General features: G+C 38.8%; 2 protein-coding genes across 5 annotated transcripts in view; both read left to right on the forward strand.

Moving 5' to 3' along the window:
* LOC135450524 (sodium channel protein type 1 subunit alpha) overlaps positions 1–3,543 on the forward strand; it is an 88,972-nt gene extending 85,429 nt beyond the window's left edge. For all 3 annotated transcript variants that reach the window (XM_064718806.1, XM_064718808.1, XM_064718805.1), the window contains one exon: positions 279–3,543. In XM_064718806.1, the coding sequence (XP_064574876.1) occupies positions 279–1,450 (1,172 nt within the window). In that variant the 3' untranslated portion in view covers positions 1,451–3,543. The remainder of the gene's footprint in view (positions 1–278) is intronic.
* Positions 3,544–5,453: 1,910 nt separating this feature from the next.
* Positions 5,454–12,489, forward strand: part of TTC21B (tetratricopeptide repeat domain 21B) — a 35,338-nt gene continuing 28,302 nt past the window's right edge. Inside the window, exons 1-6 of one of the 2 annotated variants that reach the window (XM_064718317.1) lie at positions 5,454–5,549; positions 5,730–5,859; positions 6,834–6,944; positions 8,121–8,287; positions 10,455–10,577; positions 11,991–12,148. In XM_064718317.1, the coding sequence (XP_064574387.1) occupies positions 5,469–5,549; positions 5,730–5,859; positions 6,834–6,944; positions 8,121–8,287; positions 10,455–10,577; positions 11,991–12,148 (770 nt within the window). In that variant the 5' untranslated portion in view covers positions 5,454–5,468. The remainder of the gene's footprint in view (positions 5,550–5,729; positions 5,860–6,833; positions 6,945–8,120; positions 8,288–10,454; positions 10,578–11,990; positions 12,149–12,489) is intronic. The other variant, XM_064718318.1, reaches the window with a different exon arrangement.

Here is a 12,489-nt window from a genome sequence, read left to right on the forward strand (position 1 = left end):
CAATTGCAAGATTTACAGCCAAGTCATTCAACTTTACATTTTAATTTGTAATTTAGCTAAACCAACCATCAAAACTGTTATAATCATCCAACATTTATTGCACCTGCAAATATTAAGTATACCTGCTAAAACAGAAATTATGCCAGTGTAATCTACGGAAAATTGTTAATTGCTACATAAAACTGCCAATTTTAAAATTGTGCTTCTAAATTTCTATTGTGATATGGAGATTAAGTGGTAATGTACCTTGGTTTTCTTTTCTTTTTTTTCTTTTTTAGGAATGTTTTTGGCTGAGATGATTGAGAAGTACTTTGTATCTCCCACACTATTCAGAGTCATCCGGCTTGCCAGGATCGGTCGAATCCTGCGCCTCATTAAAGGCGCTAAGGGAATCCGCACTCTGCTTTTTGCTTTGATGATGTCTCTCCCTGCTTTGTTCAACATTGGGCTGCTGCTCTTCCTGGTCATGTTCATCTATGCCATATTTGGCATGTCCAACTTTGCCTATGTCAAGAGAGAAGCTGGGATTGATGACATGTTCAACTTTGAAACGTTTGGCAACAGCATGATCTGCCTGTTCCAGATCACCACGTCCGCTGGCTGGGACGGTTTGCTCGCCCCAATTCTCAACAGTGGGGAGCCGGACTGTGACCCCAACAAGGCTCATCCAGGGAGCTCTGTGAAAGGTGACTGTGGCAACCCTTCTGTTGGGATTTTCTTCTTTGTCAGCTACATTATCATATCTTTTCTGGTAGTGGTGAACATGTACATTGCTGTGATTTTGGAGAACTTCGGTGTTGCTACTGAAGAAAGCGCTGAGCCCTTGAGTGAGGATGACTTTGAGATGTTCTATGAAGTCTGGGAGAAGTTTGATCCTGATGCAACGCAATTCATGGAATTTGAGAAATTGTCTGATTTTGCAGCAGCACTTGAGCCTCCTCTTCATCTACCCAAACCTAACAAAGTCCAGCTCATTGCAATGGATCTGCCCATGGTGAGCGGTGACAGAATTCACTGCCTTGACATCTTGTTTGCTTTCACAAAGCGTGTTTTGGGGGAAAGTGGGGAGATGGACGCCCTCAGAATACAGATGGAAGATCGGTTTATGGCATCCAATCCTTCTAAAGCTTCCTATGAACCAATTACGACTACATTGAAAAGAAAACAGGAAGAAGTGTCTGCTGTCATCATCCAGCGTGCTTTCAGACGTCACCTCTTAAAACGAACAGTAAAACAAGCTTCCTTTATCTACAACAAAAATAAAACTGAAGGTGGGGGGGCTGGTCAGGGTTTGAAAGATGAAATCCTTATTGACAAATTACATGAAAACTCATTTACAGAGAAAACAGACATAACCGCATCAACAGCAGTTTGTCCGCCTTCTTATGATCGTGTAGTAAGGCCAGTCAAAGAAAAGCATGAAAAGGAAGATAAAGATGGTCAGAAATAAGAGCAAATAGTGAGAAAAATCATATATGTGCAAAGTAGTTCATAGCCTGTAAGGATCTTGTGTTTGTGTCAACAGGACTCCTGAAGGAGGTCTATGCCAAACTGACAATTTTTACAAATATACTGTACATTAAAGGTCAGTGCCTATTAAAAGACAGTGACCCCTTGTCAGTGACTGTGACTGTGATAAGAAGAAACAACCTTGACAGGAGGTTACTGTTCTCACTACCAGCTGACACTGCTGAAGAGGAGAGAAAAATGGCTACACAGACTGTAGGGACCAGTTAAAGGGGTGTGAAACCAAGTATTTGTGTGTTTAGCATAAAACAATATGGTAACTCTATCCACTGTTTGCATTTCAACTGCCACATACTTCATATTTTTACAAAATCTGTGTTGGTGGATTCATCTTGTTTTTATTCATATGTTGTTTATTATATGTGACTATTTTTGTAAATGGGGCTTCTGTTGGGGAAGGGAATTAAGTACACCTTTACAGGTACAAGGGCCAGGTGTTCTATTATACAACTAATATACACACAGAAATTATTTGCATGAAGGCATGCTGCACTTATAGATCATGCATGAAAATAACATTAAGTCACAAAGAACAACAGATTTTTTTAGCACAGTGTTTCTGGAAAGGAATAACAGACTTTGAGGTGCTTAATTAATGTATTCATGTTGTTTCATGTTCAAACAAGTCTTAGTATGCCTGTAAAGTCCTCTACAACTCACAAAAATAGTAAATATGGTTTACTTTTTGCACAGACCATTAAGTTTCAGAAGGTGCAAACTTCTTCCTAGGTCTGGAGTCACAGATTTTGTCTTTGTCAAATGTCTTTCTGCATACGAATACTAAATGAATCTGCCTCAGCCCACCAAATTGATCAAAAAGAGCCCTCTATAAAGTTGTTCTGCTTTATCCTGCAGTATTGTTTAGCCATCTTCAGCTCTCAGTAAGGTTGATGTTGTACACGTTAATGAAAAGCCCTCTGCTATGTAAATAATTTTTAACCTGTGGTGCATGTTTGAGCAAACAGATAATGACTTTAGCACATTTATTGCATCAAATATGTACCACAATAAGTGTAGTGTGCAAGCATTCAACAGGTAAAATAATGTATTATCTACCATTATAGATAGTTTGGATGCAATCAGTGCATGTTTATATTGCCTATGCTGCTATTCCTTTGACTGTCCAGGATTCTGAAACATGGGAAGCCATACATCAGAGCTAAATGAAATAAGCTACTCAAAAAGACCTCATTCCTCCATACCATTGAGCAATATTTTGCAGCTGTTTAGGAGCTTATTTGTTTTACATTTCTGAATTTTCAGTGAAAGGCATATAGTGTATATCCAAACTGTACAGATGTTGAAAACTACTAAACCTGTTGAAAATAATGTTAGGATTTTATAAGCAAATATAAATACTGTAAAAATCATTTTATTTTATTTTTCAGCATTATGTACATAAAACAAGAACTGAATTTTATCTTCAGGTTAATGTCACAACATTTTTGTTACTTTCAATCCATAGCACTTTTTCACAGAAGAACTCCAGAGAACAAGACATAACTAAGTGAATGAATAATTGTAGGATCTTACTTTTTACAGTATTTGCCAACATATAAATAATTTCTGCGAAATAAGTTCATAATTTGCTTCTAAAAAGCTAAGTTGTTTTTTTATTTTTGCAGATGGGAAAATGGTCTAAACTTCAAATTGAATGTCTAAGCAGTGCCTGCATCATAAGTTTTCAGATACAACCTTTCTTTCAGAGAATCCTGAATCTTTTCTCATGTTTACTCACAGATTTTTTTTTCATTCATGCTGCACTAGAACAGTTCTAAATATTATCTAGGGTCCACAATATTTTTTCACAAAGAGAAAGTAGCAAAATTGTATAATCCAATCCATCAGGACATTTTATGTTTCTTACACAGGAAAATTAAATATAGATTACTTTTATTAAAATTATTGGCTAAATCTGTATTAGTGAACTGCATGCAGGAAAATGCTATTACCCTAACTGATGCTAAAGAACATTAAAAATGCGTCAAAATAATAAAGATTACATTTTTTATTGTACGTTCCTTTTGTGTTTATTGTCTGATATTAACATAAAGAAGGGGAGGCTTTTAAACCGCAGAATGAGAGGATACTGAAAACCTCTACAGCAGCTATACTGTTCTTCCATGTAAGAAAATCCTTGGGATTTGCTTGTTAGTCACGAATTACGAATTTCTTACTTTGTTAGTCACTAATTAGGAGTTTATTACTTGAAGTGTGTTAGACAGTGAGCACGATGCTCCTGCATGTATCAGTAGCACTGCCCTGAGTGAGTCCATGCAGCAGCTCCATGCCGTGGGTGCACAGCCACCCGCACCAGAGCTGCCCTCTGTGTCCCAGGAGGCTCTGAGCACTCACAGGAATGAGAACTGAGCGTTCAAGAGTTTACAAAGACAAAATGAGGACAGAAATAGGACTAGATCCACGACATTCCCCAGCTTGGGTTGAGAGCCAGTGTATTCTTGCTGGGTGCTGTTCACAAACAGGCTACAGAGCATCTCACATGTGAGTGCATTTCTGAAAAAGATGAAATGGTGAAATGGTGTTGGAATGAATACATCATTGGTCTTTTCCTCAGGAATTTTAAAAATCACTCTGGAAGCACCCTATTCCTAGAAGCTACCAGATACCAACAGGGGAAAACCAAATGCATCTGGGAAGCGGGCCTGTTCCTTATTCTTTATCAATTGCTTCAGTGAATTTCTCAAAATATTAATTTTCCATGTTTACATAATTTTATATTGCATTTCCCTACAACTTACAATGAAAACAATCACAGATGAATACTGAACTTCACATGAAACCAGTTGATGAGCAGCTGTAGTCTGTATAATTGCTTAGTGGCTAATGCAGAAATAAAATTTCATAGCATTTTCCCTGAAATTCATCAAAAATTTTTCAAGAGAGGGAAATTTTTCTCTGTAAAATTGTTGTGAAATACATTATGAAAAAAGAGGTCTACAGCTTTGATTCAAAATACCTAAGTATCAAAATGAAAAGATAAGTATTTTCAGATTAATATGTGGACAGGATATGTCTTAAATGGTTACCTTAAAAAGTATGTAAAAACTCCCAATTTGTTTCTCATACCTCTAATAGATTTTATACATTACAGAATCCTAAATGGTGCTTCAAAACAAAACAAGCAGAGCTTAAACACAGCAGGAAAAACAGAGGATTGTCTTGGCCAACAAGGAAAGCTAAGAATGCTCATTGCATAGTGCTTCTTTGGCACCTTCCTGATGGAATGACAGTTTGTGATATCTTCCTGATAGGATGAGAACTTGTGACAAAGGAACTGCACGTGTGATGGACTTGCTAGGAAAGGTTACTGTGAGCACCCTCTGCCAGAAGAGCCAAGGCAAGCCTCTCCTACAAACTCCGCACAGGTTGGGTTCCGCTCCTTGTCCCTGGGGGCATCACTGCCGGCCTTCCTGGTGGACAGACTGCGCTCCCATTCCAAAGGAATGCTCTTTAGCAACCTCTCTTTCTGGTGTCCAGAAATTATGGCTGAGGGTGTTTCACTTCCAGAGAAAAACCCTAATTTTAGTAGTTTTGCAAGTCTAATTCTCCAGGAGGAATGAAACGTGGAGTGGGTGTTTCTCTCTCTGATTTCACCTTATCGCTATTGTATTTCTAAGAGAAGTGCTACGTAACTTGAAGTGCTCAGTTACACTATGAAACGTATGGAACGTGAGCCGTTTACTCGTACGTTCAGCCTCGAAAAGCAAGGACACAAACACATTCCCAAAGCGCCCGTTCGGCATCCCGGCTGCGAGCGCTCCCGAGGCACGGCCGCCTGCCCGCCGCCAGGGGGCGCCGAGGCGCCGGCAGCCTCCCTCCCGCCCGCTGGCGCTGGCTCGGGCTCGGCCCGCGGCTCCCGCCCGCCGCCTTCCAGGAGTTTCTCTTCCCGTGTCTCTCCCGCCTCCTTCCCACCCAAGCCAATGGCAGGGCGCCGCCCTCACCCTTCCGGAGCCCCCCCGCAGTGGCGTCGGGTAGCGACGATGGACGCCGAGGTGCAGCAGGTGGGCGCCACCGCCGTCCCGGCCCGGCGGAGGGAGCGGCTGGAAGGAGGGAGGGATGGGAGCGGCCGGGGGTGCCGGGCGGGACTGCGGGCGGCCGGGACGGGGCGGTGGGCGCGGTGTGCCCGGGGCCGTCCCGGGGCGAAGCGTTGCCACCGGTGACCCGCGGCCGCTTCCCCGCAGGCGCTGCTCAATTACTACTGCCAGGAGGGGCTGTTCCAGCACGCCCGGGCCGCGGCGGACGAGGCGCTGGCACGGCTGGGCGCGGAGCCCGTGCTGCTCTTCTACCGGGCCTACGGCGCGCTGAGGGCAGGTAAGGGGCCGGGCCGCGCCTCCCGCAACGCTGGGCTTCCCAAAGCATCCCAGAGCTCAGCCCTTAGGCCGCTGGGCGGGGAAAAGCGGTGTTGGGTAGTCTGGATGTGTGCCGTGTTGAGTGAATTGCCCGTGTGTTAGCATCTGCCACCGCTCCTCCGCAGTGTGAATGAAAGCGATCTAGACAACATCGTACCAGAGTGAGAAATAAGTATTTTTCTTTTTCATGGTTTCATGACCATGGGTTCCTTGGAGGGTATTTGAGCCCTGCCCAAACTCATATTGATCGGAAACTCACTAGTGTCTCCCAGCTAACAGTTCCCTTCAAAGCAGCTGTGTTAGTTTTGTTGATCCTCTGTCCCAGGGAAACTGACAGCTAATACCTAGTGGGGGGAACTTTGAGTAAATTACTGAGTAAATTATACTGTTCTGAGAAGTTTATTTAGCAACATGTATATTCCAAGGATGTCATAAATATTAACAAGTAACCGAACATGGGGAGGGCTGAGACAAGTCTAGGAAGGTGTGCTGGTTTTGAGGGAGTGTGTCTGTTCCCAAACTCTCAGATGTTTTTATGTAAGAATCCTGTCATTTTTCAAGATACCGGCTATTTTGCTAGTATTAAAATAGTCACACAAATAAGGTACAAATACTGGTTATATAAAGAAACAAGAGCAAAAAGAGCTGCTCAATGCCCTGTATAAAACAAGAAATATGATTTTCATCTTTCTGACAGTTGGCAGAATTAGCACAGAATTAGTTGGCATAATTCAAATTCTTTGCATTGAGATGCTGTTTTCTTTCCTGTGTCTGTTTGAAAGACTTGCACAAACAAGTGAAATTGGGTGTATGCACAACGAACAAAAGCACGGAAGAAAAAAATAGAAGTGAAAATTTAAGTCAGATTGATGTTTGATGATTATATTCTTTGTCTTGAAAAGTGTGATAGCTTATTCTGTGCTTTTTTTTAACTAGGTGATGTCCAAGAAAGTATTCGACAGCTGGAGTCTATTAAAAACAAACCAGAGGTGTCACTTTGTACAATGATGGCTCTGATTTATGCCCATAAAAAGAGCCCTAATCCAGGTATGCCTATTAAGACATTCTGGTTCATGTTTTACACAGCTCTGTGTGAAGGCCTGAGGGTTGCAGACTAATTCTGCCTAAGTTAAAAAGGTTTACTCTGGCTTTGCATTTGATGTAGGATCTATTACTGAATTGAGTGATGCTTACCAAGATTGTAGACAAAAATAATACCAAACCTCTAAACTCTAAAGCATAAGAGTGAATGTTAAAACACAGCCACACCCACACACATAATCTGATTTATCCACTGTGATGAAGAATCTTTGAAGGAAAAAAAAAATTGAATCAAGCTTCTTGTGGTTGTTGTTCACTCATGTCTGATATTTGTACTTTTGAGTAGAAATGCAGCTTGAAAAGTCTTTAAAGCCATACCATTTCTATCTTTTAAGTTATCCTGACCATACAAATGTAAAAAATAATTATGCAAATTTTTGTATTCCTTTCTCCAGGCTAAAAGCTGGAATTATTTTGTTAGGAATTACGTTCTCAAAATAGGAGTTGGTTTATCAGGTACATTGAGTGGTTGTTAAACTATTGCTGCAGTATCTTTCTCACTATGGAGATTTATAGTTGCTGCTGACAGTTTGTTAAACAATTTAATGTGAAACAGCTCTGACTAAGGCATTACTCTTATTCAAGTCCCTGAGGATTAATATTGCCGGACAGCAAAATTATTGTGGATCTCAAAACTGTGAGAGTGAGAGCCTTTCCCTCATTCATTAGGTGTGTCACTGTTGTCACAGCAGCAGATCAGGTTGGCCGGGCAGCTTCTGCCTTTCCCAGTGCCTGGCTGGGTGTGATCCCCTGGGTGTCCTGTAGGTGCTGTGTGATGGCACTCAGTAACCTGACCCATGGCCTTCCCTGACACCAGGGTCAGGTTCACAGGCCTGTAGTTTCCCAGATCTTCCTTCCTGCCCTTCTGGAGGACATCAGGCTGGCTAACCACCAGTCATCTGGGACTTCCCCATTTCTGGGACTCCGCATCAGCCCTGGTGTTGGGAACTCTTCTGCCTTTTCCATCTGCACCTGCTAAATATTACTGATTGGGTGGGGCTGTCTGCATGTTTATCAATGTACAGTACAGAAACAGTGTTTGCTCTGGAAGCCCTTGGCTTGCATGCTCTTCTATAATATTTGAGAGGCTGTCCACAAGAGCTGTGAACAAAACCTTTTCAGATCGAGACGCGATTGTGGAGCTGGACGCACGGCTGAAGGAGCAGCGCAAGGCAGCGGGACAGCAGGCTCTGTACTATGCTGGCTTGTTCCTGTGGCACCTTGGTCGTGAGGACAAGGCCCGGGAATACGTCGATAGAATGATCAGAGTTTCCGGTGGTGGTAAAGAGGTAACTGGTTCTTACCTTTCTGTAATGTAAATGTGTATTAGAACAATGCATTCTCTGAAGCTAGACTTGTGGCATTAATGCTGTTTGGAGGTTATCCTGAACTATTTTTTGTGTTCTAGTACTTTCCTTCTTAACTGTCGTAAATTCATTTGACACAGCTGAGTAAATTCCCATGAAATTTTTTGTTAACTAATATTAATTTTCAGTTAGTAAATGATAATGGCTTAATAAATGAAAATAAATCAGTAAATGGAAATAATATGCATTTAAACCAGTATTGCTACTTGCTACCAAGCCTCATAATTCCTAGCAAAAAAGTAAGCATGGTAGTCTCACTAGAGGGAGACATCTGGATCTGAAGGCTCAAAAATACCCAGAGGATTGGGGATATAAATTGTTAGCTGTTGTTAAAGCAAAATTTGCCTAGGGTTTCACTGAAATAAGTGGTATATATAGCATTGTCTTTGGCACTTATATACAGACATTACAATTCATTAAAATCTTAAATCTCCAAAGAGGTTTCTGAAAACCTACTGTGTTATTTTTTTTAAAGGAGGTGTCAGCTTCAGTTCAAGGAGAGAAACATAAAAAATGTGGCTTATTTTTTGTAGTTAAAGATCTTTGAGACAGAGTTGTCAACATTGAATACATTATTTTACAGTAATATCAAACAAAAATGTTCTGTATGGTTCAGTACATTGTTCAATTTGTAATTTTTAGTTTTATGTTTGATCTATTACAAGAGTTAGAAATCTGTAACTATTCTTCTAAATATTAGTTTCTGAAAGTATTAATTAACTAATGGCTTAGCTTTCAGACTAACAGTGATTAATAATTTAAATTGGTAGTTATTTTAAATAAGAACTAATTTATTGGCTGATTTAAATAAGAACTAATTTATTGGCTAATTTATACTAATGTAGAAATAACTTATATTAATGAAGAAATAATTATGGGTGTCACAAAGCAATAATAATGGTACTTCCTAAAAAGACTAAGATAGGTCATTTTGGTAAAATAGCAATATTTATGACTTTGCTTATTGAAACAATAGTAGTTTGATTTTGTTTGCTTGTTTTTATTCTTAGTAAGTATTGTTTGGGTATGTTGCTTAGTGTGAAATATTTCCAGCTAAAGTATTTAAACATATTCAAAATAATCAATTTATTTTTTTACAGACAAATGCATAGAAAAGAATAAGTACAGTAGTATTTAAATATATAGAATTTTTTTTAGAAGTTTGCTTATGATTAGCTCTGTTTCTAATTTGGTAGTATGAAATTATGTTTAAATGTTTACATGTGATTTTTTGGGAGGTGGTTCAGAGTCTTTAAACTTGGTGAAATATGATTTGTTTAGTATGCACTTATTTTGATAAGATAGTTTATGTATTCCTTGTATGGAAGTACAACACCTGACTTTCTTTAAAAACATGCTGGAGTATATAAAGTTCAGCCAATCTCCGTTGCATAACAAAATCATGACCCTGATTGTTAACAATTACAAAATATGGCTCTTCTACTAACCTTTGACTTTTAAATATACTTCAAAATAGATTTTATTTACTAAAGTTACAATTAATGTTTGGAACACATAAGAGAAATAAATTTCATTCATTATAAGTAGTAAGTTCTGCAGCGAAAAGACACATTTTGGCTTTTAATTGTTTAGGTGTTCTTTCTAAGAATACTTTTGAAGATTTGAAAAATGTCAAGACTTTTGCCTTGCACATAAAAGAATTTCTTTTAAATCAGAAAGTAGAAGAAAAACCTCAAGTTTCTCCTTTTTTGCAGCACTGTTATGTTTCTCAGTGTCTCATATAAACAAAATCTTAAGAAAACATTATGCTGAAGTGTTTGCAGAAAATATTCTGTCTAATGTGGTCATGTTTGTGAGGTTTTGTTCTGGCTGCTGAGCGTGTTAGACTTGTTAGGTGCCATTGGTGTTTTTTTCTAATTCTGTAAGTAAATATACTATTTGGTTAATTTAACTCTGGAATAAATTATCCAAGTGTTAGGTTATGCTAAAGACTGGTTATAATTATGCCTCTGAAGCAATTAAAATAGATACTCTAAGTCCTCTATTTAGGTTATTTCTGTTTATTGTATCTAGTGCAATTTTCTATTACCTAGTTAGCAAAGAATTCCAATTTGTATTTTGTTAACAGGGGTTAATTTTGAAGGCATGGCTTGATCTCACCTGTGGGAAAGAAACTCACATTAAAAAAGCTCTGAAATACTTTGATGAAGCACTGCAGGAAGGCAATGATGTTTTTGCACTGCTTGGTAAAGTAAGTTTACTTCACTCTTTTAACTCTTCCTAAACGTGATCTTAGTCTTGTAGATTGGAGAGATGCTGATAAGAGTGGTGCATAATGAGCTGGTCCAAGGAACAGAGATAGAGCTCAGACCCTGTAGGTACTTTCAGGTCCTTTAGACACCAATGTGAAAAGAAAGGTGTAGTTAAATTTAGTCAATCTAAATGTGTACTGTTGTTATGGATTTGCTATGCACATGAGAAAACCCTTCTATTTATAGGTATAAAATGAGTTTCAAGTCACTTGAAAATGTAAAAGTGTGTAGTCCCTTCCTTTTTGCACAGGGACACCTGTGCACATTACAGAATTGCTGTGTGCCAAAAGGCAATATTTAAACACTGTAGTGTAATTTTTTGAATATTGTCAACACTCTTTTTAAGTTGTCATTAGTCGATTTTGTGTGTTCATTTGTGTTCATGTAATCGTCAATGATTATATTTCATTAAAGGAGTGGCATGAATTGTTTTCTTTACACATCACAGACATTGTTACTCATTAACATGATGTTTGTTTAGTATTCCAAAGCTAAATGCAGAAAACATTCTTCAATGAGTATTAGAAGACTGAAGTTCAGGAGAGTGTGCACAGTGGTATTTGGTTAGGTGTGTGTGCTTGGCTGCATGGGGACCATTGAATTAAATTAAGAGTATATATCAAATGTAGTTACTTAGTAATTAGGGTTTAGACAGACATGAATCTCTCTAGGGCTTAAAAATTAACTCTAAAAATCCGTGTTTGCATAATTTCCGTCTTAAAAAGATGAAATAAAACAGCACACATACAGTCACCTTTAATCTGGTGAGTAAATTCAAAGCATCAAAGTAAAACGGGGCTTAAATCATAAATTTATTTCTACTTAAATTAATTTAAAACTCTGATTTTTTACTTCTGAAAGATTTGTGTTTGGAATACCCTGTAAATTGCATTGCAGTTAGAAAATTGTCAAATCTGGCAACAACAGCAGTAACCTGCTGAGAGTGGGTTTTTGCATGGTACGTGCCTCAGAGCTTGAATAAGTGTTCATCAGTGGGTTGTGTTGAATATCCTAAAATTGTGGGATCCTTCATACAAAGATACTTGAAACCTAATGAAGCAGTTTTACTCTTCAGCTACATCTGTCTTTTTCTTGCTTACAACGACTAGTAAGTTGTCAATATTGCAGTTACCTTTGTTACGGAGCACTTAGCACTCACACCAGGCTTTACACATCATCCTTTGCTATTTGATTGTTGCAATATGTCTAATTGTGATGGATAGGTAAAACTATTACATGAGGAAAGACTTTTTTCTAGTTCTTTTTCCTGGTTTCTGTATGAAAGAATTTCTGAATCTTCTCACCTGTGTGAGTGTGCAGGCTCTTGATATGGCTTCTCTTCCTCCCTTTAGGCGCAATATTTTGAGGTCCGACAGAATTACTCAGGAGCTCTGGATATTGTGAACCAGATAATTGCAAACTTCCCTAACTTCATTCCTGCTTTCATAAAGAAAATGAAGCTACAGCTTGCCTTGCAGGACTGGGAGCAGACAATTGAAACAGCACATAGGTTGAGTATGAAGTAGCACATCACTAAGTTCTCTTCTTGCCATGTTTACACCCAAAGGACACTTTGAAACAAAAGTAGATAGGTTTCCATTCATTGTTAATGAATCTGCATTAGTTGCATCAGTTTTTTTAAAATAAATTTCCAGTAAATAAAGTTTTATTAGAAACCAGCCTTGCAATTGTGTGAGGATGCTACATCAATATGTGAATCCATTCTGGATGGAAGAGGATCTTTCTTGAGATAGTCATGAAATAAGAGCTGTGCTTTCAGTTGAGATACAGGATCTAAAATCGCTGTAAAATACAAGTTCCTATTCCTGTTTTTGGATAAAATAGATGATT

The sequence above is a fragment of the Zonotrichia leucophrys genome, chromosome 7, assembly GCF_028769735.1.
Source record: "Zonotrichia leucophrys gambelii isolate GWCS_2022_RI chromosome 7, RI_Zleu_2.0, whole genome shotgun sequence".
NCBI lineage: Eukaryota > Metazoa > Chordata > Aves > Passeriformes > Passerellidae > Zonotrichia > Zonotrichia leucophrys.